This window comes from Dicentrarchus labrax, unplaced genomic scaffold (assembly GCF_905237075.1).
Source record: "Dicentrarchus labrax unplaced genomic scaffold, dlabrax2021, whole genome shotgun sequence".
Classification (NCBI taxonomy): Eukaryota; Metazoa; Chordata; class Actinopteri; family Moronidae; genus Dicentrarchus; species Dicentrarchus labrax.
In genome coordinates, this window is record NW_026136706.1 from 29,833,649 (window position 1) to 29,859,358 (window position 25,710).

Here is a 25,710-nt window from a genome sequence, read left to right on the forward strand (position 1 = left end):
TGTGTGTGTGTGTGTGTGTGTGTGTGTGTGTGTGTGTGTGTGTGTGTGTGTGTGTGTGTGTGTGTGTGTGTGTGTGGACTGATCGCTGTGCTCCTGTCGTACTCCAGAGGTGCTGTTGACCAGTGCCAACGCCAACCTCAGTCTGACAGACAAAGACGGCAACACCGCCCTGCATCTAGCTTGCAATAATGTAAGTGTCCACATGGGGGCTCCATCCTCCATCTTATGTATTGTTGGTCCTCATCCCAGTGTCTGCCCGCAGGAACTGAGAACAAATGACATCAGCACAAGACAATTCAGTCACACAAATGCAGTCATCACACACACACACACACACACACACACACACACACACACACACACACACACACACACACACTTAAGCTTTTTAGCTTTTTAGCAGTTGCCTATTTACTCACCAGCGGTCACAGAGCAGCTATATTATTTTGGAGTCATGTTTGTGTCTACCTGATGAATGGAAGTCCAGTATTCACTCTCCTTTTAGCTCTGTTTTTGCTAAGTGCTAGTGTCTCAATGTGACACCAGTGTCTAGTGTCTGACTCACTGTAAAGCTCGGTGAGGCGAGGGGAGCCGCACATTCAGCTGATACTTCTCTGTGGGGTTATCACTATGAGCGAACCCCTTTTAACATGGTCATTTGATACATTATTATAAAATGATTGATTGTTACTGCTTTTAGTCTGATAGTTCAGGACGCAGCGCTGACACTGGGATCAGGCCTTTGTCTCTGCTTGAATAGAGCTCGCTATAAGCCGACATGTCCTCCTTACAGGGGAAGGAAGACTGTGTGTTGCTGATCCTGGAGAAGCTGTCTGACACTGCGCTCATAAATGCCACAAATGCAGCGCTGCAAACGTGAGTATCCAACACCTCGGTTGCTATTTGGATTGCCAAGACAACATTTTTAACAGCGGGGAGGTGTGTGAGTGAAAAGCAGCAGGGGAGATACGGTAGAATGAATCTTTGTCTGTCTGTCTGTCTCCACCTGTCTCTCTGTCAGTCCTCTCCACCTGGCGGCTCGGAGCGGTCTGAAGCAGGCGGTCCAGGAGCTGCTGTCCCGAGGAGCCAACGTGCAGAAGGTGGATGAGAATGGTAGGGTGACCCTGCACTCCCCCCAGGCACTTAGCTGCATGCCGTGGTCATTGGTTAGCATGAATGTTTTCTGGCATGAATTCAGCTTCACTAATTAAATTGACCATTCCTAAGTCCCGCCCCTTTCCGCTCTGTGCTCCAATAACAACTGAGCCAGCCTCGATCAACTTTCTCCTTCCCTGTACTTAGATATGCGAGGCTTGTCTCTGTTGAAGACAACCACATTTTGAAGAGAGAGAGAGAGAGAGAGAGAGAGAGAGAGAGAGAGAAGCTAACTAACTCGCTAGCTGAGCTGTGACTATATATGTGTGTTTAACCATCTTCACAATGTGGTTGTCTCTTCAACATAGATAAGCTGTGTGTTAGGACAGGAGGAAGTTGCGTGAGGTTCCAAAAGGGGAGGGGCTTATGAGGGGTCAATTGTGTCAAAATGATTTTCCATGTGTGCTGCAGAAGACTCTCTCTTTAAAAAGGGTTCCCACTGGTCATGGAGGATGTGGAACATCAGGGATTCCTTTCTCTCGAGGAGATTTAGCTTTTCTCAGTTCTCACGTTGGTGGGTCGCCATCATTGTTTCGCCCTTTTTTCAAATCATTTTTCTTTGATAGTGACAGTAGAGAGATGACAGGGAAGAGGGAGAGGGGGAGAGAGGGGGGAGAGAGGGAGGGAGGGGTGTGGTGTCATGGGGGGTTCAGCTCGTGCCGACAGTGGGAACCCTGATTTAAACTGAATACCAGCTGCTGTGTTTGCTCTCCATGTGCCATTATTTGTTTTTATTCAGTGTATTTGTTCTGTAGCTGAGGTTGTCCCTGTGTGCTCTGTTGTCCCCCCCCCCCCCCATGTCTGTGTTTGCATACTGTGTCAGCTGGCTGAACACTAATGGAATGCTGCTCCGTCCCTCCTTTGTCTTCTGCTTCGCCTTCTCCGCTTCCTCCACGTCCATGTCTCGCTCTCCTCCTCCTTTCTTTTCTGTCCCCCCTCCCTCCCCCTCTGTCTCTCTGTCTCTCTCTTTCTCTCTCTCTCTCTCTCTCTCTCTCTCTCTCTGTCTCTCTACCTCAGGTCTGACCCCTGCTCTGGCTTGTGCTCCTAGCAGAGAGGTGGCTGACTGTCTGGCTCTCATTCTGGCTACCATGATGCCTTTCTGCTCCCCTTGCAGCTCCGGGGCTCCCTCCCCAGGCTCCCTGCTGAGGCAGCTGCCCCACCAGGGGGGTAAAGGCCCAGGCACCGGCCCGCGGGTGTCACGCAGCCCAAGGAACCCCTCCGGACCCTCCAGCGAGGGAACCACTGAGAACGACTCTGAGGACTCGGAAACCTTCTGACCCCTCCGAACCGACCCCCTACCCTCCTCCCTCGAACTGCGCACCTGAACCTTTTACCCCCTCCACCCCTCCAGGAATGATGCAGTGTTTTAGTCTGTAACGTGCACTCTTGAGGCAGAAGGGTAGATACTCGGTTGCAGTGTCTGTATCTTCTGCTCTTCATGTGGGGAAATGTGTTTAGAACGCCTCCCCCCTTTGACACCAGGCTGGGGGCCCTACTGGCTCTTTTTCTTAGTGCCCTTTTCCAAAATAAGTGTGCGGAGCGGCTGCACTGCCCCGGACTGACTGCTGCAGCCAAATACGTTGCTCCATGAAGCCGTGGTTGAAGGAGAATTCGATCTGGATCAGTCATGGCTCGGGTCTGCATGCTTGTGTTAACTTCCACCACGGTTTGTTCTTTCTACTCACGGGTGCTTAAATCCAAACCGACCTCGGTACTTAGTCTCTGCATGGCATAGCAGCTCGCCTCCGAGACTCCTTTTGTCTTTATAAAAAAAAAAAAAAGCCATTTTTAACTGTTTGTATAAAATGAAGTAGACTATTAAGAAAGCTAAGTGTAATTTTAACCTTTTTAGGATTTTTTGCTTGTTGTTGTACCAAATATTTGACTTCCACTCATAAATAATTAACATGTACAGGAGGGTCACCAGAAGAGGTACGTAGAGCTCGTTTTTACCTGTGAACAACTGAAGCACAAATTTCGATTTTTGCTGAACTGTGGCTGGAACGTGTGCAGCCTTCAGAGACGTGTTTAGTAGTTTAAATGTTGAACAGGAAAGAGGATATGACACGCTGGGTACATCTCAGTTCCCTTAACTGGATCCATGCTTCACTTGCACAAGGACAGATTCAGGAAAAGATGCGAGAAAAGAGAAATGAAGGAAATACTTTTTAGAGCAATGAGACGTCCTTTCCTCTGATCTGTTATCTGCTCCCCGAAATGCTGAATGAGACATTTCTACTGGCAGCAACACGTTTACTTATTTGCATTTGTTGGTATCCTGTTTGTAAATTCATGATTAAATAATTCAGGTTGAAATTAGAAAGTCTCAATTTTTAGAAACAAGGCAGTAGCCTAAACGTTGCAAATTTTGTAAATATCTGAACTAAAACTAGTTTGACACGTCACAAGATCATTCAAATATATTTTTATAGCTGAAAGACTCAAAGCCTCCATAACTATAATATTGGCAAGAAGAAAAGTCTGAATGATGAAAGTGGTGTTCTTGCTGCTTCAGGAATCCACCAGGTTGTTTAACCAATGGTGAGTAGGGATGAGGTCTGATAATTAAATTCAAATCTAGCATCAGGTAGGGCTGTGTATTGGCAGGAATCTGGTGATGAAATGTTCTGACACAGCTGTAGCCTCCTGTACTGTATCCAGATGTGAACATGAATACATGAATACTATAGTGCAATGAATCAGAGTGAGCAGAGTTCAAAAGGACATTATAAAAAGAGATTCTAATTGAATCAGTTTGAGAGATCGTTGTCATGACGACGGAGCAGCAGGAAGAGCCACCTAAGGGAACTGAGAGGTAGCCAGTGGTGAACACAGGGTTTGTGCAGATGTGAATTAAGGCTGAGATTATGACTTAGCTATATGCATTATATCCTATGGCCTTTACCGGCCTCCTGCACTGTTCTGACTCATGTTCAGTCCTACCTGTAGTCCGTGGTTGCACACTGTAGACCAGGACAGCCGACAGAGACCCACTGAAACCACCAGGGCAGCTCCATGCAGGGCAGGATTCTGTGGAAGTGATGGAAAGCTCTTTTAGGTCTCCTCAGTTCATTGTGGTATTTATTATCTATTACATGATGGTACAAATACTGCCAGCACTTAAATGTAAAATAACACAGGGCCTTGACCACTTCTCTCCCCTGCCCACCCCCCTCCCCTGTGTTTGTCCTACCAGCTATGTGCCATTGTCTCAAACGTGTCCAGTGCCTTGATGTCCATTCATTTGTTTTTTTGACAACAAATCCTATGTTAGTAGATTCTAATATTCTTCTGATTGGAAGGATCAGTGCACCAGAATCACAAAGTGATTTTTGTTTGGTCACTGAACTCTAGTGGTACTGAGCTGTGCAGGTTTGTCCAGGTTGTGAGATGTTTCCCTTTAACTGAAATACAAAATATTTTGTAAGATTTTTTTGTGCATTTTTGCCTTTAATTGAGGAATTCAGGAGAATGTGTCGGGAGAGGGAGGTGGATGGACCTCTGTCACCGGGATATCCCAAATAAACTTTTTGTTTGTGCTACTCCAAATGAAAATGATATTTCCAGAAATGATGCCCCAGATTCAGTGATCAAAAGCTCCAGGAGAGCTACTGGTCCTAAGTCCTTAAAGGGCTCAGAATAAAAAGGAAATTTAAACAACTCCAATTTAATGACAATTGGGAAAACTCCCTCTACTGAAGAAGATCATGTGACTGAAAGCTCCAGAACAGGTACTCATTGAACCTTTGAAGGTTTTGTCAGTACTGCAGTTATTCAGGATTACCCACAGAGCGCACTGTGAACATGTTTCTTGGAACTATTCTCGTGGTTTATTCATGTCCAAAGGATTAATCGATTACTCAATTAGCCAATCATAATAGGTTGTTTAGGTCATTTTTATTTAAAGCTGCAGCAGATAACTTATTAAAATAGCTTTTTGTCATATTCACTGAAACTTTCACTATATCCTGACAGTAGAACCTGAGACAGATAATGTGTGAAACGACCAGCTTCCACTGGCTCCTCCCCCTGCTCCTAATGGCATCATCGGAACAAAAACAACCAATCAGAACTATTATTGAGTCTCATTCCCAGGGTGTCAAATACAGATGCTGGGAATTAGACTGTCACATATACTACTGTCAGGATATATTGAAAGTTTCACCAAATATGACAAAAAGTAATTATTATAAAAATGACCTACTGCAGCTTTAAGCACAAATGCAAAAAATCAAACTGGTTCCAGAATCTCATATAGGAATATTTACTGGTTTACTCAGTCCTCTATGATATTAAAACTAAATATTAGACAACAATATGAATAGTAATGGAATTTTTTTGGTGCCAATTTCAATTCAGTTATGAAAGGAGAAGTAAATAATAGGTTAATCAATAATTAAAACAATCTGTTTTTTTTAACTATTGTTTTAGTTTGCTTTTCCCCCTTTACTGCTCTCGTGGAATCTGTACTCTGGAGTCAGCCGTGTAATTGTGTAATTGTTGAGTTCTGATCCATTTTTAACTGTTGGCTCTACGACGGAGCAGCAGGAAGAGCCACAATAGGGGAACTGAGAGGTAGCCAGTGATGAACACAGGGTTTGTGCTGATGTTCAGTCCTACCTGTAGTCCGTGGTTGCACACTCTGTAGACCAGGACAGCCGACGGGGACCCATTGAAACCACCTGCGCAGCTCCAGATGTCCAATCATGCAGGGCAGGATTCTGTGGAAGTGATGGAAAACTCTTTTAGCTCTAAGTCTTAGAGGTGGACTTCTCAAAACCTGGACAAATAAAACCCAAACTATTTGCACCACCAGCTACCACAAGGTACCAACAGTTTTTTTGCAATGTGAGTGAACTGATTCTTTAATATGTGGGCGGTTGTGTACATTGAATGACGACGTTTGAGAGGATTTTGCTCTGTGTGAGGGGACCTTTATGCAGATCTTTTTTTTAATGAAATGGTGTCTCACTCCGCTGTTTTATATTCTAGATTTGTCTTGTCAACAAATCCGTTGAGAAGACCAAAACCAACAATGTGCTAGTCTCCACTTTCTGACTTCAGCCCCGAGCCCTTTCATTCCTAATGAGGACACAGATCTTTAAAAACAGGCTCACAAACACATCGAGTACATTTCAGAGCCTGTACTTGCCTGTACCTCACTTTTCCTTAAGTAAAGAAGTTAAATCAGTACTTCTACTTTTTTACTCAAGTATCAGTACTTCTACTTGAGTAAAGAATGTGTGTACTTTGGCCCCCTCTGCCAGCAGGACGGTGAATGTGGGGTCGCTCTAAAATAAACTACAGTGTGTAGATGGTAATGAAGGAACATGTCAGTGAATTTAATGGTGTTTGGACTGTGGAGCTCTACGGCACAGAGGAATATGTTGTTGGTTTGGGTCTTTTCATTGGCTTTGTGCACAATATGACAACGATAGAATGGCTCCAGACTTATCCTTAGAGTTGGTTGTGTGTGTGAGAGTGTGTTAGCTGAGGTACTGATATGAATTTGAACTGCTTTTGTATATAATGTCGACGTAAAGCACGTAAAGATTTGTATGAAAAAAATCATCACAGAGGACTCTGAGCACAGAGGACGTCTCCATGCTAAAAACCAGTTTTATGAGTTATCTGAAAGGTGTGTATATTAATGAATTTATCTCCGACTGAGAACCCTGTTAGCTGCAGTCGGATTGAAATGGAGAGCACTCTGATAATAAGCACACGTTGTTAATAAGCACAGTCTCTTTCTGTCCCTGAGCTGAAGTCTGCTGAGAGGCTGAATCTGTCTGCCAGTATTATTATTCTACCACATGATCGTCACCAGTCCTGACAATCGCTATCGTCACCTGTCTGATGATTTTCATACCAGTTCCTGATGCAGTACGACATGCTGAGGGCTGTTTGTCAGCTACCCTTCGTTTTATATAAATTGTACAATTATAAAAATCTGTTTGAAGTTACTCTTGTGCCGTTTGTTTTTCTTTCAGTCGGCTCATAAGGAACTGACATAAGAACCGACTCCTTTCCCTTGAACTGCCTTTAACCTTCACATCCTTGCTGATGAAGATGATCTTCTAACTGAACTGTTTTTGCTTGTGTGGAAACCAGTTTACTTGGTCATTCTTCACTGCAGGCTTTAACTGCCAACAAAGTGACAAAGAGCAAAGCTTTTCTGCACAGGCAGGGTCAAATGATCAAGGATAGTTTCAGATCGTAGCAAAAAGCAGAAACAAGTTGTGAACACAACACTGACATGATAATCTTGTGTTTTGTTCAAGTTGATGTAAAGAACTTGTATAAACAGCTGCTTATTTATTTATACTTGTACTAATATTTAGGTAGAATTGTTTTTTTTTCTATCAGTTTTAGTCGTTCTTGTATTTTATTTTAATACTTTTTATGGGAAATACTAGATTTGTTTTTCAGTATCTTCCATGTCATGTGACCCAGGGACACCAAAGCCATGCTGAATAACTTATTAAGTCTGATTGTATTGAGTCTTGTGAGAAAATGACCCAACTCCTGACTTGATTTATGAGCTCAGTAAACAGTTTCCTAATGAGTTTATGGTCTCTATCTCTAGTTTCAGTTTAGTAATGATGGTCCCAGTTAAAGTAAAATAGACCAGGTGAGCCGCCATTGTTTCCTGCTACAGATGAGAAGAAACTGCGCTGCAACATGGTGACGACCATAACGCCGAACTCGAGGCTTCAAAGCGGTGCGCCACAAACCGATGGGTGACATAATGATAGGTTCACATCTGATTACTACTCTAAACAAACAGGACAATTCTTTTTATTGGATTTTATTGTTGTTTCCATATAAATAATATGAAATAGAACACACAACACCAGCAGGCAGAAAACATTGAAAAGTACACAGAGATAACACACAAACATAAATACTAAAATACACACTCAGTTGTGGGTATGTTCTACAGTACAGGCTCCTCTGTAACCTTTAAGGCTACTGTTCAAAACTGGGACACAGGCACAGTGGAGTACGGGTATAATTCAGCACTAATTTGGAGTCACTTGTTCACATGACATGGAATCTATAAAAAAATAAATATTAATATAACATACAAGAAGCACTAAAATCCAATAGTGTGTGTCCAATTTGTCTGCTGTATTAATACAATTCATCTTTATTTTGGAATGCCTGACATGGAAGTATCTTAGGTGTGTTTGATATGTGTCACACTCTCGCAGGGTGGTGCATTAAATCACTGACTGATTAAGATAGATGCAACCTTTTTTGTGACTACAGGAACAGTAATGCTCAACTTAACCCATAATGACGTCATCCTTCAGTTTAGGGCATTATTGTGCAATGGTGTTCACAAACTGCTAGACCCCACCCGGGTGAGACTGCCCCCTCTGACATGGCTGACAAGGTTACACACATGGTCTCCACTCTGGAGCCGCCAAACACATCAGCAGCTTCTTCACTGCTGCAGCTGCCGGTTGGGCTCCTTTCTTCTCTTCCATTGTTTCTAATTTATAATAAGGGGGGCATTTGTCAAGGGGGCATTTGGCAGGGGGTCCAGAATAGGTATTACAATACAAACACTGACTCACAGTCATGTAGACATCCCAGTGTCAATTCAAATACTCACCAACACCTCCTCATGCTTGATGCATTGACAAATTTGACCAAATTGACAAAGACTAAAATATATAATATATCATATTTTTATTTGACTTTAGTTTTTAGTTAAGTTCACAAAATTGTTTCAGTTCGTTTTTTCAGTTATGGTTTTATTTTTAATGTTTATTACACCTAGTTTTAGTTAACTCTAATTGCACATTTTGTCCGTCGAGCAGTCCAAAAGCCAAAGATATTCAATTTGCACTTATTATAAAAACTAAACATATTTGAGGTTTCTGCTCTCAATAAATGACTTAAATTATTCATTGATCCTCAAAAGTGATTGTGAGTTATATTTCAGCACTCGCCTTTAGTCATATGGTCATCCCAATATTTGATATGCACTTTGGTTTAGTCCATTCTCACTTCATTTCTACCTCATTAACACACAAAAAAAAACAGATGATAGCTTTAACAAATCAGTGTTAATAATCTTTTAATAGTTACATAATCTCTGTACATTTACAAATTTTAAATTACATGAATTAGTTTGTTTACCAAACTATAAGCACAAGACTGAATGTTTCAGTGGGTCCTCTTGAAACAGCTGGACTCATGGCACTAATAAAATAACGAACCCTCTACGAAACACATCAGGAATCCAGAGGGGGGGTCAATTCTAATCGGATAATACTGCAATGAGTCCTCAGTGTTAAAAACAGATCTAAACGGTCTTGATATTGGTGCAGTCGCACAGTGGCACTGCTCCTATGGAATGATGCTGTGCTGTATACTGGTCATACTGGTCATACTGGTCATGTGTCAGTCTGCGCAATATTCAAACATTTACAACGTCCAGTGTGCTTTTGGGTCTCGGGTAGGTGGTCCAGGAAACTGATGTTTGTGCATAGAAAGTCCGAGAGGGAGAGGCTGTGTGTTTCTGTTAGTGTTTCTGCTCTTGGACACGCACCGCTCAGCAGTTGATGCCCAGGCCAGTCCAGTGGTCAGGTACCATCAGGAAGTATTTGTCCATGGCCTCACAGAAACGAGCTCGGTACAGCTCCGGAGAGACCACAGTGGGCATCTTCCCTGAAAGACACAACACAGCACAACATCAGAGACAGGCAGTAACGTTCAGGGTGGTATCATCTGAACCACTGGTTCCAACCTTTTTCCTTAAGGGAGCTCTTTTCTATCAGTAAACTGACAGTGACATATTTTATGGATATTTCATATTCACTGTATAACAATAACAGCAGAGGAACACTGATAAACTGTACAATGAAGCCAAACAGTTTGTGTAAAACTAGACATTTGGATATATTTAGATCGTATTATGCATTTAGAACTTTTTTTTTAACAATCCTACACACAGGTTTCTTTTTTTGACAGATTCAGTGTTTATTCTCATTGATCTATTAGCTCTTTGGTTGTTTTAACTGCATAGCCAGAATATTTTCATATCTAACTCTGTTAGGTGTTGAGATAACCAGAGTTGATGGTTGGTGGAACAGTGTAATGAAGACTACAGACTAATAAAGAGGGACTGTGGAGTTTTATTGAGTTTCTGTCAAGTTTGAATGAAGTGTGATTAAGATTAAAACTTACCTTGACCCCCCAGAATTCCAGTGGATTTGACAACCATTTCCAGTCTCTTGTCCCAGGTAAATGTCCTGATATAATCTGCAGTAAAGAGTAGTAGTAGTTACTGATTAGGACAGGACAGGAAATGCATCATTACATCATCTCCATCAGACGTCCTCTCACCTATAATCCCGACCACCAGCTGATCGGTGGCATCGTCCCGCCCCACCAGCAGGGAGTAGTCGATGATGAGGTGGCTGGAGAGGAAGTAGGCGTCACTGTGTATGGCGGCTCGCAAGATGGCCTTGCAGTGGGAGCGGATATACAGCGGATTGTCGTGGATCAACTTCAGGAGGTTCTCGTCCAGCAGAACCACCTCACAGCTTTCCTTCCCCGAGTCCGTCTTCACGTTGCGGTTTCTCAGGGAGCCTTTGAGGTCAAACACCTACAGAGGAGACGGCACAGCTGAGGACACTTCTGTTCCATAAATACCCCAAAAATCACAGTACTGCTGTCAGTCCTACCTGAGCCATCTTGCGTCCGTAGAAGAGATTTTCCATCACAAGCAGGTCCAGCTTCTTCTCCGTGTTGTTCTGGGAATTCTTGTAACCGATCCTGTAAACGCCCAGGATCTTTGCCAGCGCAGTCGGCCGCTGTGGTACAAAATTGGTTGTTATTTACTCTAACTCAAGAAGTAAACACTAGATAGAAACTTTCCTTTATGATGCGTACTTTCTGCTGCACAGCTCCGGTGATGTAGGTGAAGTAGTGAGGTGCAAAGTCCAGGAAGGACTGGACCTCCAGTCTGGGCATCTGCTTCAGGATGAACCGGTCATCTGACAGGACACAGAGGAGGAGATGCTATCGGCACGTTTTAGAGAGATGGACTAACACATTATTGATTTTGGCCTTTTCATTGGATTTAGTGACAGTAATAAAATGATAAAGTTACATCAGCATTATTCCTTTAAACCAATAAAACCTAAAACAATGAAAAGCATGTTGTTTTCAGAAACTTTACATGGATGTGAGATGATGAAAGCCTCCAATCAGATCTGAATAATTTCATCATTTCATAACTAAACCTGTTCACGTTTAACTCAGGAATACATTCACATTAGTGGAGCTACAGACGCTTTTGCTGCTGTTGCGCTGTGACTTTGGTACTGGTTGCAGCAGTAGTAGAGACATTTATTTGCCAGATATTAGATACTACCTTCTGTTGCATAGAAAACAGCTCCAGATTTTCCTCCACGGGCCTGCCAGTTGACACAGTGGGACAGTGAGCGGACAAAATCCTCCTCGGGGCTCTCCATGATCTCCTCGCGCATCTTATGAAACTCCTCGGCGTAGTAGATTCGACAGTAAAACTTGGCATTGGCATCGGAGAATTCTACAAATTGCAAAAGAGACGAGGTTAGCATTAGCATGGATTTGATGCCACAGAGGGATGACACTGAGGAAAGGTCATTTTAATTCAATTCCTCTGAACCTCTGAGGGTACATAAACGTTAGAGGAGGGAATACTCACGTAGCTCAATGTGTGGATTCAGGGTCTGTTTCTTCTGTTTATCTGTCAAGTCTGCATCCTCTGCACAGAACAGTCATAAAAGTGAAACATTTCAATCTTCAATGAATGAACGCTTTGTGTGACGCCAAAACACTTCAAACTAAAGGATCCTTTATATTCTAAAGGTGTCTAAAGTTAGCGTATTGAAAAGCAACCCTGAAATTCTGCCTGCCCTTAAGGACCGCCTCTTTGTGGAGTTCTCTCTCCTGATTGGATAAAGTGGGAACAGGATACCAGGAAGTGTATTCTCTGTTTACTGCAGGAAGGAGGGACTGGGAGACCATGTGACTGACTGAATCTCTCTATATCAGTGACGGCTGTCACAATGTAGAGCTAATTAATACTTATTCTAACAAAACTAATATCACTCACAGCACCTTTAAGCTGTTATTTGAGCAGTGGACCGAACACTTACTGAGGGGGTCGGACTCCATGCTGCTGCGGCTCTGCAGGGATGAGGCCGACTCACTGGGCCTGGCAGGGCTGCTCTTAGCCCGACTCTCCCCAGCACTGGAGTAAAAAAAAAAAGACCAGAAAAATATTTTCATTAAAACCACAGGAACCTTGACTTTGGTATGATAAAGTTTACATGGCCAAAAATGTTATTCCTTCTTGCTTTGTTGTGTTATTGCAGCCAAATCAAACTAAAAGTCTCTTTTTATGTGGACCAACTTATAAAATCTGTTCTGGTTTAGTTGATTGAAGTGACCTATTTGCACAATTCCCGAAAGATTTATCAACATCTCTGAACTTTAATGTCAGATTTCAGTAGGAATCCTGCGTACCTGATGACCTGTGGAGTCTCATCCCCGCCTCCGTTTGATGCCTTGGACAGATCATCCAGCGCTGTTTTATACTCCTTGCAGCTGGAAGGCAATGCAAGACCCAAAATAAGTCATTTATGAAGCTACATTCTGAGGCAGTTTTACTTTGCTGAGCTGAGACAGAGGGAGAGGAGGCAGGCGTCACCTGAGAGCGAAGGCTATGATGGAGCTCGGCTCTCTTTCACACACTGCAATGGGCACTCGCTCATGTTCATACATCAGGTAGTGCTTGTCCGGGTCGCTGTAAACACAGATCACATGACAGACAGAGACACAGCCTGTAACAACTGCATGTACAGTTCAGACTTATCAGAATCAGAATCAGAATTAGTATTTTTTTTGGCTTTTATTGCCTTTATTTGATAGGACAGCTGAAGACAGACAGGAAAGGGGGGCAGAGAGAGAGAAGGGACGATACGCAGCAAAGGGCCGCAGGTCGGATTCAAACCCTGGGCCACTGCAGCAAGGACTCAGCCTTGGTGTCATGGGTCGCCAGCCGGGCGCCGAATTAAAGACTTTTTAATATAAATATTATTTAAGACTTTATAAATGAAATTTAAGACCTTTTACCCTACCATTTCATGTCAAAAGGGTCCATTTGTGTTCCGTGTCGGTTTTGTTTTGTTGTTAAAGCATCGTCAATAGAAATGTTTCCCAAAAACATTTAAAAGAGACTGAAGAATGTAACTTTTTACGAGAAACACTAACTTCATAAATCCAATCCATTTTTTAGGATCTGTCAAAGTCAAACTAGATCGTTTTCAATCAAACAGACTCTTTCTTGACAAATTCAGTGTTTTCTTCTTCCTGGTGCTTGACTATTGTTCTATTAGCGCTTTGGTTGTTTTACCTGCGTGCTTTCCTAAGGCAGTTTATCAGTGAAGGTTCTGTGAATAAAGCTTGTGTTCAGCTCTTCAAAACTTCAGATCAAATAATAATCTAAACTTTAGAAATAACAATTTTCTTTAGTTTTCTTCACAGAAATGAAAGAAATGCTGAGATGCTACCGTCACAATTTGGTCAGCACTCAAAAACCACACCTGACCTCGTTCAGAGTGGGTGTATTACTTACAACGGGAAGGGGATGGAATTGTAGCTGTTGCCGGGCAGGAAGTTGGCGAGGATGGCTTTCATGGTGGATTTCTCCTTTACCTGGCTGTCAGTGGAGCCCAGCAAGTGTCCGTCAAATACGTCTGACAACAAGCAAACACAGGAATTATACAGCAGAGATCAGATTAGAGAGATACTGGAGGATACAGGAGTTAGTTTATATATGTGTGTGTGTGTGTGTGTGTGTGTGTTCACTGCAAAGCATCATTTCTTGTCTAAAAAGAAAAATAATCTTGTCAAGCATTATTGCATTAGACATTTTTGTTTTAAGAAAATATTTTAGTTTTGTCTTAATAAAATATTCCAGCTAATATTGAGCTAGATTTAACAATAAGTTAAGACAATGGTTTGCATAATATTCCAGCAGAGGAACACAAGTATTTTCCTTATTTTAAGAATAAGACTAGAGAAAGTAGTCTAGTGACCAAAATACTTAAGTCTATCTTAAATAACTGAGTTTTCATTGTTTGTAAGCACAACTTTTTTACTTTTTTCTAGTTTTAAGACCCATTACAGTGTGTCAGTGGTTAGATTTTTAATGCTAGGTTTAAGAATTCTAGCCAAGCAACACTTGCTTAACCTTTTTTTTTCCCCTAAATACAAGAAAACTTGATTATATTTAAGAATACTTGGTGTGTTTCTTGAAGGGCAGTTTTGCGTGTACCTTCTGGGATGCTGACGGAGTCCTGCTCAGTGAAGGAGGGAACAGGTGTGACTGGCTCAGTTCCAGGTTCTCCTGGTGACAGCAGCAAGGAGGAGGAGGCTGACGTCATTGTGCTGAGGTGACGGTCTTCTGTCAGTGGAAACACAGCAACTCATCAGTGACAGCCAGGAACACAGGCAGCTTCACTCAGTGACAATAAAGCAGGATGGATTCAGATCTGAGACAGCCAACTCACCTTTCTCACCATTCTGTACCACAGGTGAGGGGTTTCGAGGGGAGGAATCCAGGGCACTCTATAAAAGAAATAATTAAATCAGCAAATAAAAATAGGTCTGTTACAACAGCTGGTGGGTTTTAGCAAATAAATATAATGTAACATGAATGTAAGCTGATGGCTTACATTATAACCCTGGTTAAAAGTATACATGACCAAGAACTTGTCTTTCTCCAGGGGAAAAGCTAATCTCTATAATACTTGATACAGAATGTACGATTACAGAAATAACGTTCCTATTTAATGTTACTGACCTTGCTGTCGTCTGCAGTGGTCTGTCTGTGCCTGCCTGGGCTGGGAGGGACAGACAGACGCTTCCTGCCTTTCTCTTGCTGGAACAAGTCTTGCAGCCTGGGAGGGAAAGAGGCAGAGTCTGATATATTACAAAAAAAGATTAAGTCATATTCTTTTCTTGTCATTTCTTTTTTGCTCTCACCAAAGCTGAACTTTGGTAGTGAGTGGGTAGAGTGTGTGCGTGTGTGCGTGTGTGGCAGTGCAGGGGTTTCTTAAAGGTTCTATATATGAGATTTAACATTAATACAGCAGCAACCAATAATTTGCTATGTAAATATATAGTGGAGTCATGGCGTCCAGAGCAACTGAAACAGCTGTTTCATTTACCTAACACTGTGAATTATGATTTTTTTCAACCAACTAAAAAAAATAAATAATAATTGTTCCTTGTTAGAACAGTGGAAAGACTGACGAAGATGGCTTTGGTACGTTTTATTTTGTTTCTGTCCACTTTGAATGAAGTTATGATGTTGCAATTATCTGTGAGGTTAAATTACTGTTTTCATCTCTGGATTGGTTGTGAGCAATAGCGATATTATGGTTGTTTGTGGATAAACAAAAACTTTTTAACAAAAAGGTCTATCTCTGTAGGGATCATTTCCATAATGTTGTCATACACTTAGACATAATAATCTGAGTCTGTCAGTGGCAACAACAACAACTTTTAGTGAGTGTACTTCCACGGTTGTGTTTGTCCCCAAGGACTAGTTAATGTTAGCTACATGGCAGCTATTACAGCCTTTTACATGCTGTTTTCTCATTTAAAAATAGCGATTTAGGATTTATATTGACCATTGTGTGATCGCTAGAACAGTGGAAAGACTAACAAAGATCATTTGAGTATCTTTTATTTTTTAGTGTTTAGTGTGTTTTATGATCTGAAAGGTAAAATAAGTGTTTTTGTCAATAGAGTCTGGTGGGCTGTAGTGTTTGCTCATTTGTTTTGATCTAAGAAGCTGTGCTATAGGGCAACATCTAGTCTAAAAGTCACATAAAGCACCTTTAATGGGTTTTTTTAAAAACAAAATATCAATGTCCCTTCATACTGAGTATCCTTTTTTCCGGTATTGAACCTGACCTGCTATTCCAGTACTGTAACATCTCACACAGACTCTGTTTCTTCATCACCAGCGACTCCAGAACAATCTGCAGATGCTGAGGAGAATCCAGACCACAGGCCTGTAGCCGTGCCTGGAGCTTTTCGATCCAGTTCCGCAGCTCTGCCTCTTCCATCTAAACACACAAGGAACAACACTATGAGTCTGTAACTACTGAACTCTGAGATAGGACAGACTGACACACTAGGAAAAACCTACGTCTTTCTGAGCAAAGAGGTCCTCCATCTTTTCCTCTCGCGTCTTGCTGAAGGTGTCGGTCTTAAGGGAGGTGAGCCGGTCGTCTATGGCCAAGTACACCTGAGTGACTCTGAGGAGAGAGCGGAGGGGAACGGTGGACTAGTGGATGTGGTCAGGTGATAAGCAAAGAAACAAACCCCACTGAATGAAGGCGAGTCATATATAGACACATGTTCATAAGTTATTTAATTTATATAGCCCTAAATCACACAATCATAAGCTGCAATTATTAGTCAATTAATGAATTAGTTGATTATCTGACTATTGTGATCAGCGCTTTATGGTTTTTTAGACCAAACAATTAATTGAAAAAATAATTGGCAGATTAAGCAATAATAAAACATTGTGTGTATAATTACGGTCTCAATGGTGACCCCTACATGCCTCTCTCAGGTAGGGCCGCAACTAATCATTATTTTCATTATCAATTAATACCAAAGAGATAAACCCTGTTGATGTGTCTGTGGTCTTTCTTCCGACAGTACAGCTCACATCTTAATTCTCTTTTACTGGTCGAAGTACTTTATTCTCTGGTGTCTTTCTGTGTGTTTGACTCATGGTATGGCTTTACTTTTGGGAGAAGTCCTTCAGGTCCTGCTGCAGGCTGGTTTTAGACGGCCCCAGGTTCCTGATGAAGATCTTGGGACGAGGAAGGCAAATCTCCAGCAGCCTTACAGAAGTGTAGCTGAGGAGGAGACAGACAGGAAAACTCTATGTCAATACTAATTCAAGGACTCTGTGTATAGAACAGGTGCTTTGGGCTGTAACCCATCCTAGAAATCGCACACAGGACTTTAACTTCGTGTCCACATCACTGCACACACATTTTGAATAACTAGCTAATGACACAACTCCTTCTAGAGGACGATTTTCTCAATACAAATCATTTATAGAGATTCATTTATTGCTTCTTTCATTCTAAATACGTCCTTTGTCTAACTCAGTGGTGGGTCAACGCAGGACACAGTGACAGCTGACCAACCTGAAGGAAGCCACCATCTGGTTGTATGAGAAGTACTGGTGGTAGTCTTTGTGGATGGAGTGTCCGCAGGGCTCCGCATTAGCCCTCCTAGTGTACTGGTGGCCGTAGAAGCGAAGCTCCAGGTATTTGGCAAAAGACATGGACCATGAGTCGTTGGACAGAGGCACAACTGGTGTCACCTTAGAAAAGAGGCAGATAGCTTGAGTGTAACAGAGGGAAGTCTAGCCTGATCGTCAGAATAAATGACCATTTAGTTAACTTCATTAGTTTAGTTTTTATTTCATTGATCCAATTAATTTGATTTTGAGGCCTTTCAAAATGATCATCATCAATCATTTAAAACATTTTATGGCTAGAATTTAGGCTTTTAAAGAACCTAACAACCTATTATTCCTCTTGGTTTACAAATAAACCAAGAAACAAAAATCACATCCTGCTATGTCAACGCTGGACCCACACAGGGAAATCAAATTCTGGTGACTGACAGCAGATCTAGTCTCAGAAATAAAAAAAAAAATAGTATAAAAAAACATGACATGAGGTATTGGTACTAAAACTCTATCAATGTTAAATAATAGGGCTGTACAGTATCGTTAAAAAAAAGTCATGCTATAATGAATATTATTCACAATTACTAGGAATTCTCTTTTTAGCATCACAATTTTCATTTGCACTGATAAAATGATTAAAATCCTGATGATGTTACATTTGTTGGGGTCTGTACCAAACAAACAGATTTTCTCACTTTTGGAGAACAAGATTTGAAGTTCAGGGCTTCTCTGCAGCACTACAGTACTTCAAAAAATTAATAATTCAAACTCTGCGACTTGGATATTGCAATTTCAATAATATTTCGATGAAGTGTGCAGCCCTATTAAATACAACGTTCATTATCACTGACCTGTTTGCAGATGCGGCACCAGGAGTAGTTGAGAATTGTGTGCTGATAACCAGGCACAGGGGAGTCCAGCTCCTTTAACACAATCTGCACACAGCCGCTGCCGTGCACAAACCGACGGATGTGGTGCACCATGGGAGTCTCACAGTACATGCTGGGGCATTGGTAAGAAGGCCTTGGAGAAAACATACACAAACATTTTGTAAAGCAAACTAAAAAGCTTACTTACTTCCTGAAGTAAAACATTTTGTTTTCTGCAGAGTTATTTACATATTTCACTCATTTAGTCGGTTCAAACTCTAAACTTTTCATACACATTAAAACAAATATAACTACACTCTCAGTCCCATAGCTCCCATTAGTTTATTACGTTTCTCTATGACAATGAATCTTTTTAAAGTATTGCCATTTCATTAAAATGTATTTCAAATGCACAATTTTTTGTCTTACCTAAAGCAATATCGCTCCAAGAAGACACCAAGCGATAGGTCATTCTTGCCATAGAACTCCATTGTGACAATCCTGTTGACAACAAAGGCAGTGACTACAAAGTCATTAAAAACAAGGTGTGAGATTATTTATGAATCCACTCCGTATGAGCAGTTTACCACGGGCTGACGCAGGGGTTGGGTGCGTTGTTAGACTGAGCTGATGAACTGCTGAAGAGCACACACAGTCTCTGATGGTTCACAGGGTTCAGACAGTCCAGCTGACGACAACAACAACAAACACAAACATGTCAACAGGGAGAAAAAAGTAGAACCACAGAGACCCATAAATTATTAAAACCTCTCTACTAGTAGTTTCTCTCACAAATAAAAGATCACACTCCAGAAGATCACACTAGTCTGGCTTACAAAGAAGAAGGAACACAAAGGAAGATACTTCCCTCCAGCCGGAGCAAAGTCACTTCAAGAAAAATGTTAAGCAGAATTTAGACATCAGGGTTTGTTAGTGGTTGTATCTTTTAACAGTTCATTCATTCAATAGTGAGAACTTCCTGTCAAAACTTCCCAGAACCAAAGGAGGCTTCTTACCCAGCTAAAAATGGGAAGCTGCGACCAGGGAATGCTCAAATCGATCAAACAAGGAGCTTGTTGTTCATATGGGGCAAAGAAGCAGGAAACAGACCAAAAAACACTGGAAAAAACAGCCTGCAAGAACTGCTGTGGACCATGCAGCAGCAAAATGTAGACTATTAGACTAAAGTAGACTAGTAGACTATTTCAAAATTTCATTGAGAATATGTTCACCACTTTACCTAGCAGACAGACAGCCCTGTCAAACGGGGAATGGGAGCTCTTATATTCATCTATCCTCACTTCAAAGCCAGCAGACTAAGTTTGGTGTTTTAAAACATTAGTTTGGAACACCAAAGTCACACAGTAACTCAAAAAAATGAACCAATCAAGGCAGCGGTAAACCAGCAACTACCCCGTTCTGTGAGGAAAAAGTCTGTAGTCTGGTGGCAGCCATATAACGACTTCAGTTCCCCGTTGAAAGGCCAAGTCTTTCAGTTCAGTTGAAAAATTTCTCCTCTTCGTAACATAAAAATCACATCCAACATATATTGAGTTTTTCTGTTTGTATCTTTTGCTTGTAATATCGTTTAAACTAGTACAGAACAGATTTCTTCCATCTCATCCATTCTACTTTTCACTTCCAGCCCTCCATCTGAATTTCATGCATCATCAGAATCTCATGCATCATCAGAATCAGGTGACTGCAAACACTGTATATAGTCTCAACACTGCTCACCTTGGGGGCCCAGCTCATATCAGTCTGTTTGCTTGGCTTCTCCTCTTCACTGTCATTCTTCACTGGTGGCTTGACTGTCGCTTCCCCCGCCCTGCTCTGGCTGCTGACGGGAGCCGCAGTATTGGCAGCGGTGAAGGGGTCAGTGGCCTCCCTCTGCCGGATACGACCTCCCTTTGCCCTGTAGTCCGCCAGCATCTTGGCCAGATCCTGGCTGCTGCTCAGCTGCTCTACGATGCGGGTGCTGGTAAGGCTGTGGGAGGGTAGGACATCGATGGGCCTTGGCTGTGGGGCGCCATTAGTCTGTCCGCTGACCAGTGTGGAGGGGGCAGAGTCTTTAAGGAGTTGCCGCTTTCTGCGCCCATCCAGTTCCTTGAAATCCTTGTTGAGGAGTGGAGATAGGTAGACCTATGGGGCAGGGAAAACATAGATGGGCATGGTGCAAATAATCCAGGAACTCAAACTGAGGGCCCAGAAACCATTGAATGTCCTTGAATAATTTGTAAGGGGTCCCCAGTAAGAAGAAGAATAGAACATTTTAACTTTTAGCAAATTTTTTAGAAAAGTGAACAAGGAAAAAAATAGGATATGCTGTTTTACTACTGTTACTTACTTATGTAATTCATTGTGACTTTATAATATCAAATCCCAAAAGTTGTTGTTTTCAGACTCTCAATCTACCTTTCTCTGTTTTATATCCTTCTTTCTTTTTTTGGACTGTAAGTCAGACAAAACAAGACATCTGAAGACATCACCTTGAATTTGGAGTAACATTTTATAGAATGAACAATTGATTTAAACAGTAATTAATTAATTAGAAATAAAACAGCAGATACATTTTAGTTAAATTATTAGTTTGCTGCTCTTATTCAGTAAATGTAAATGGAATAGAAAATGATTTTTTTTTAAAAGACAACAGACAACACAAGACGACAACAACAAAGTTAGGTACCTGTTCTGGGAAGTAGTCCCTGCTGGGGCAGTGCATTCCAGCAGGCGTGAGAAGGAAAGGTTTCTTAAATGTGATGAAGGGGGAAATACACAGGATGATGTCCTTAAGCTCCTGCTTAAAGACGGCAGAGATGGACTTAAGGTGGTCATCAGATGAAGCAACCTGCTCGGCCACAAACATCCCCGTATCATCCTGCAGAGGGTCTCGGAACAACCTAGGGGTAGGTGTCTCTGAACCTTCCCCATCCTCCATACCAATTGACTCATCCTTCACTAGGCTCCCCTCTTCCCCAGTGTCCCCCTCAGACACCCCGATGAGAGTGTCAGAGCCTATCTCCTGGTCCTCTTCCATGAGGAACGGAGGAGAGACAGACAGAGGCGGTGCAGGGGGACTGGTAAATGGCGAGGAAGTCCTTGTCTCTGTGTTAACAGTCTCCTCATCTAGGACAGAGTAGGGTGATTTGGGGTTCTGTTGATCTGGGAGAGTGTCTATATCTCCATTTTTGGATGAAGACTCAGAGGTAAGCTCTTCCTCCGAGGGCTGTCCACCCAGTGCAGAGTCTTCAGCGCCTACAGTTTTCTCCTGGCTCTCTACATTTGTCTCCTTCCGCCTCCTCTCTCCATCTGCCTCCTCCTCCTGATCCTCCTCCTCCTCTGCGGAGGCGCCCTCCAGCAAGCAGGGGAACGAGTTGCTTTGGGGCAAGCTGGGTGGCATGGCGAACTCATCCATGAGGAAAGAGATCTCCAGTTGGGAGTGGTAGGCCACACACACCATCAGCATTATGATCTCCTTCACCCTAGCCAGCTCGTACTCTGAAGCACCACGCAGCTTGATGGAGCATCCGAGGTGAGGAGGACAGCCCTCAAAGAACATCAGAGTCTTCACTTCATCTGGAAGGACAGAAAAAAGCATCAGGATTTACTCTACAGGGGATAGTAATGTCACAGCAGTGTTCACTGAGAGTAGGAGTGGAGAGCGGAAGTGTGCTTCTTACTGTTGGCCAGGGTGAAGGGCTGCATGTAGAACTTGTGGCAAGTTCCTAGACGAGGTTTGGTGAGGAGCTGGTCCATGGACATTACCAGGTCTCCCTGGGTCATACGACTCACTCTGTCCAAGACTTGCTAAATTGACAAAGAAGAAAAATGAGAAGTGATTAAAAGTGGCAAAGACAACAAGGTTCTATGTATGAGATTTAAAACATGAATATAGCAGCAAACAATTATTCACTATGTAACAATATAGTGGAGTCATGGAGTCCTGAGCAGAGAATGGTGTCACACTCCCTCTGCCTGTGTTACTATCACAGTCTCTCTGTGGTCTGTTTACACAGCCGGTCTGCTCCTTGTGCCGCAGAGTAGAGCGTCTGAAACTGCCGTTTTTATCATCTACATCAGCAAATTAAGGATTTATTTTGATTGTTGGAACAGTGGAAGGACTGACAGATGGTTTTGGTTTCCATCATATGCAAGGTAGATTTGTTGTTTTTTGTTGTTGTTTTTGTGAGTGTAGTGGTGAGTGATAGCTATATCACGGCTGTTTCTGGTTAAACAAAAGGTCTATCTCCGCAGGGATCCTTTTCAGAATGTTTTCAGACAATTTTTTTTATGCTGTTTATAATTTGTTTTATTTTGTTTCTGCATGTCCATGTCTTGGACTTGGATTGACTCTGTTTGGTTCTTTTGGTGAATATTTGAACAAAACCAAAACAAGAGGGGGCAATGATGTAGAAAGCAAGATGATGGTTTTATTAAAAAATGGCTGCTGCAGTGGCCAATGCACGAGTTATATAGCACTCATACTGTACTGACCGGTTTGACATTGATGACCAGCGTGATACCGTGCTCGAGCAGCATGTCCTGAGCAATACGAGACACCGTCTTCTCCACTAACACCAGGTTTGGACGGACGTCTACTATGCGCTGCACGTAGTTCTTCAAAAACTCTCGTTCCTGAGGGAGAGACAGAGAAAAATCTGTACTTAGTTTTGGAAAAAAGGCAAATGCAACTGCAGACCAGGCTAAAACAGTGGTTTCCTCTACTCTCTATTGTTAACTGTAGTTGGAGTGACACTGACCTGTAGCACAATGGGGTCGATGCAAGTGAACTTGGTCTCCTCTCTGTACAGATACTCTATGGAGCACTTCAGCAGCAGAATTTTGGGGTTCTTGATGTAGGGGTTCATCTAATTACAGGTCAAACAAGTATCAAGTGTTCAGTCGAATATTAACACAGAAGCTTTGCTGTATTTTAACTACCAATATACTACACAATAATAATATACTTTTATTACTGCTGATTTCAAAAAGGCAAAGAATGTGAAACTAGTTACGGACAAAAATAAAGAACAGCAGGATCCACATTAGACAGCTTTCAGACTGATTTCAAAGAAATTCAAAATAGATACAGTAAATCTATTTCTCTCTTTAGACAAGGAGTCAAAGCTGAGTATTAGTTTATTAAGCACTCTATTCATTAATGTTCACACCTTCTTGTGGGCGATGCTCTTAGTGCATATGAAGCCGTTTACCACCGTCGAGTCAAACTTCCTGCCTCCAGGAATCTGAAGCACAAATGGAGATTCAGTTTTACTTCTGAAGCAGACAGTCTAATCAGCGAATTGTAGGATTCTCAATTAAATATATGTGTATGATTTCCAACGAGTGACATCTGAGTGATTTGATGAGATGGCGCCTGACCTTCTTGATGTGGACCAGCTGGCGGATGTCCATGTCGTCGTCACAGTTGCGAACGTCAGGCCGGACTGTCTGGACCACCTGTCGGACCACAGGGACAATGATATCCCGCCAGGACAGAGACAGAGACTCGCTGTAGAGCAGTTGCTGCAGCAGCGCCATCATGTGGCTGTGGTTGGCCGAGCTGAACAGGGAGGCAGAGTGGCAGATGGTTACATAAGAAGACAAAACTTTAGCATGATTAAACCAGCTGCCTGAGTTATTATAGTTCTGAATTTTTCATTAGTTTTGATGTAGTTTTAAATTTTGGTTCTTTTTTTAACAGCACAACACACAATACCCCCATCCCAGACAGCCATACAGCATAACCTAAGAAGGGAAAAAGAAACCTAAAATACAGATAAATAATAAAAATAAGATTAAATAATGACAATAAAAAACAATTAAAAATGGGGAAAAAATGAAGAAAATTAAAAGAGAGACAAAAAAGAGCAAACAAAACTAAACAAACAAAAATAAACCTATGTTACGTTTTTCAGGTCTGCAGGTAAATAATCTACGTTCAGAAATAGCTCTTAAATTTTGGTTTTCAATTCAGTTTCCAGAGTGGAATTGCTGGTTTCAGCTCATTTTTTGTTGTTTTAAAAAAATGTGTTTTAATATTAGTTTTCTTATTACAAGATGGGGAGTGTTTGTCAGGAGCCAGACTGAAGAAGTCCAGAAGAGGTATTAAAGTACAAACACATTAACTCACAGTCATGTAGTCAGTCTAAATAAATCCACGCTTGTATTGACAAATGTAACCAAATTGACAAAGCCTAAAACTAAACACATGGCTTGTGTATTTATCTTATTTTAGTTAGTTTTGTAAGTACACAAAATTTCTGTTCTTTCTCAAGAATAGTTTTTTTTTATTTTTCGTGAATTAAAATGTTTTTTTCTCACCCAGTTTTACTTCAGTTTTAGGTAATTATAATAACCTTGCCCGTCGCTCCTCTGCATTTACTGTTTACTGTTTATTAGCTGCTTTATAGAGATCACTTTATTCAAAGAATACTAGACGTATTTCACATTTTGCTTCATCCTGTCACTGCAAACATCAGGAAGTGCTGCAATGATCAGTCCATCAACAGAAAATGAACCAACAACGTTTTTTTTATAATCAGTTCATTGTTAGGATCATTACTTGCAGCCCTAATGGACTGCTACTATTATGTATAATCACACTGGACACAAACAGTGCTATCGTCTCCACTCACAGCAGCCTCTCCATGGCCTTCTTCTCTCCGTTCTCCTCCCTGAGCTGGTCCAGAGAGCTGTGGTGCCAGCCCAACGGAGTAAACAGCATCTCTTTGGCCTTCTCCTCCACACGACGGTTGAACAGAGACTCTGCAGGAAACATCAAATCAGGGAGACGGAGCAGGTTTGCTTAGCTGCAAAATCAGTATGTTGTCGGATTAAATAAATAAGGAAGGGCAGAGCTCTTACCCTTGATAAAGGCATCACTTATGACAATGTTCTGTCCTCCATCCTCAGACACAAGAAATTCAGCTAAAAAAGGAGATAGAGGAAGTGAGCAAGAGCAGCCTGTTAGTTACAGCACTTATAACAAAAACGTATGTTTTTTTATAGTGTTGAAGATCAACAAATGTAATTGGGATCCCCTCCAGACTTGTATTAAGACATACAGCGGGTAAAATAAGTATTGAACACGTCACCATTATTCTCAGTAAATATATTTCTAAAGATGCTATTGAAATAAAATTTTCACCAGATGTCTGTAACAACCCATGCAATCCACACATGCAAATAAATCAAACCATAGATGTCCATAAATTAAGTTATGTGTAATAATGTGAAATGACACAGGGAAAAAGTACACCAGCTGAAATCCGTCAGTATTTAGAAAGCATCCTGCCACTTGTCAGTGCAAATTAATATCAGCTGGTTCAGTCCCAACTGATGGCCTATAAAAAGGTGTCTCATCACCAAGGTCTCACACAAGAA

General features: G+C 41.8%; 2 protein-coding genes across 10 annotated transcripts in view; one reads left to right on the top strand and one right to left on the bottom strand.

Annotated features, from left to right (window-relative positions):
* ankrd44 (ankyrin repeat domain 44) overlaps nt 1-7,118 on the top strand; it is a 39,585-nt gene extending 32,467 nt beyond the window's left edge. For 2 of the 5 annotated variants that reach the window (XM_051403741.1, XM_051403742.1), the window contains exons 25-28: nt 108-190; nt 794-876; nt 1,022-1,113; nt 2,173-7,118. In XM_051403741.1, the coding sequence (XP_051259701.1) occupies nt 108-190; nt 794-876; nt 1,022-1,113; nt 2,173-2,432 (518 nt within the window). In that variant the 3' untranslated portion in view covers nt 2,433-7,118. The other 3 variants (XR_007885230.1, XM_051403743.1, XM_051403744.1) reach the window with 3 other exon arrangements.
* Nucleotides 7,119-9,227: 2,109 nt separating this feature from the next.
* Nucleotides 9,228-25,710, bottom strand: part of pikfyve (phosphoinositide kinase, FYVE finger containing) — a 32,986-nt gene continuing 16,503 nt past the window's right edge. For all 5 annotated transcript variants that reach the window (XM_051403734.1, XM_051403733.1, XM_051403732.1 and 2 more), the window contains 30 exons: nt 25,192-25,254; nt 24,963-25,092; nt 23,707-23,887; nt 23,496-23,570; nt 23,085-23,192; nt 22,819-22,959; nt 22,005-22,131; nt 21,011-21,900; nt 20,062-20,466; nt 18,912-19,012; nt 18,754-18,825; nt 18,307-18,478; nt 17,406-17,584; nt 16,995-17,108; nt 16,385-16,493; nt 16,147-16,301; nt 15,029-15,125; nt 14,736-14,793; nt 14,501-14,629; nt 13,799-13,919; nt 12,872-12,967; nt 12,688-12,768; nt 12,318-12,412; nt 11,864-11,923; nt 11,549-11,725; nt 11,065-11,168; nt 10,857-10,985; nt 10,516-10,777; nt 10,357-10,431; nt 9,228-9,837 (listed from right to left, as the gene is read on the bottom strand). In XM_051403734.1, coding sequence (XP_051259694.1) covers nt 9,722-9,837; nt 10,357-10,431; nt 10,516-10,777; nt 10,857-10,985; nt 11,065-11,168; nt 11,549-11,725; nt 11,864-11,923; nt 12,318-12,412; nt 12,688-12,768; nt 12,872-12,967; nt 13,799-13,919; nt 14,501-14,629; nt 14,736-14,793; nt 15,029-15,125; nt 16,147-16,301; nt 16,385-16,493; nt 16,995-17,108; nt 17,406-17,584; nt 18,307-18,478; nt 18,754-18,825; nt 18,912-19,012; nt 20,062-20,466; nt 21,011-21,900; nt 22,005-22,131; nt 22,819-22,959; nt 23,085-23,192; nt 23,496-23,570; nt 23,707-23,887; nt 24,963-25,092; nt 25,192-25,254 — 4,622 coding nt within the window. In that variant the 3' untranslated portion in view covers nt 9,228-9,721. The remainder of the gene's footprint in view (nt 9,838-10,356; nt 10,432-10,515; nt 10,778-10,856; nt 10,986-11,064; nt 11,169-11,548; nt 11,726-11,863; nt 11,924-12,317; nt 12,413-12,687; nt 12,769-12,871; nt 12,968-13,798; nt 13,920-14,500; nt 14,630-14,735; nt 14,794-15,028; nt 15,126-16,146; nt 16,302-16,384; nt 16,494-16,994; nt 17,109-17,405; nt 17,585-18,306; nt 18,479-18,753; nt 18,826-18,911; nt 19,013-20,061; nt 20,467-21,010; nt 21,901-22,004; nt 22,132-22,818; nt 22,960-23,084; nt 23,193-23,495; nt 23,571-23,706; nt 23,888-24,962; nt 25,093-25,191; nt 25,255-25,710) is intronic.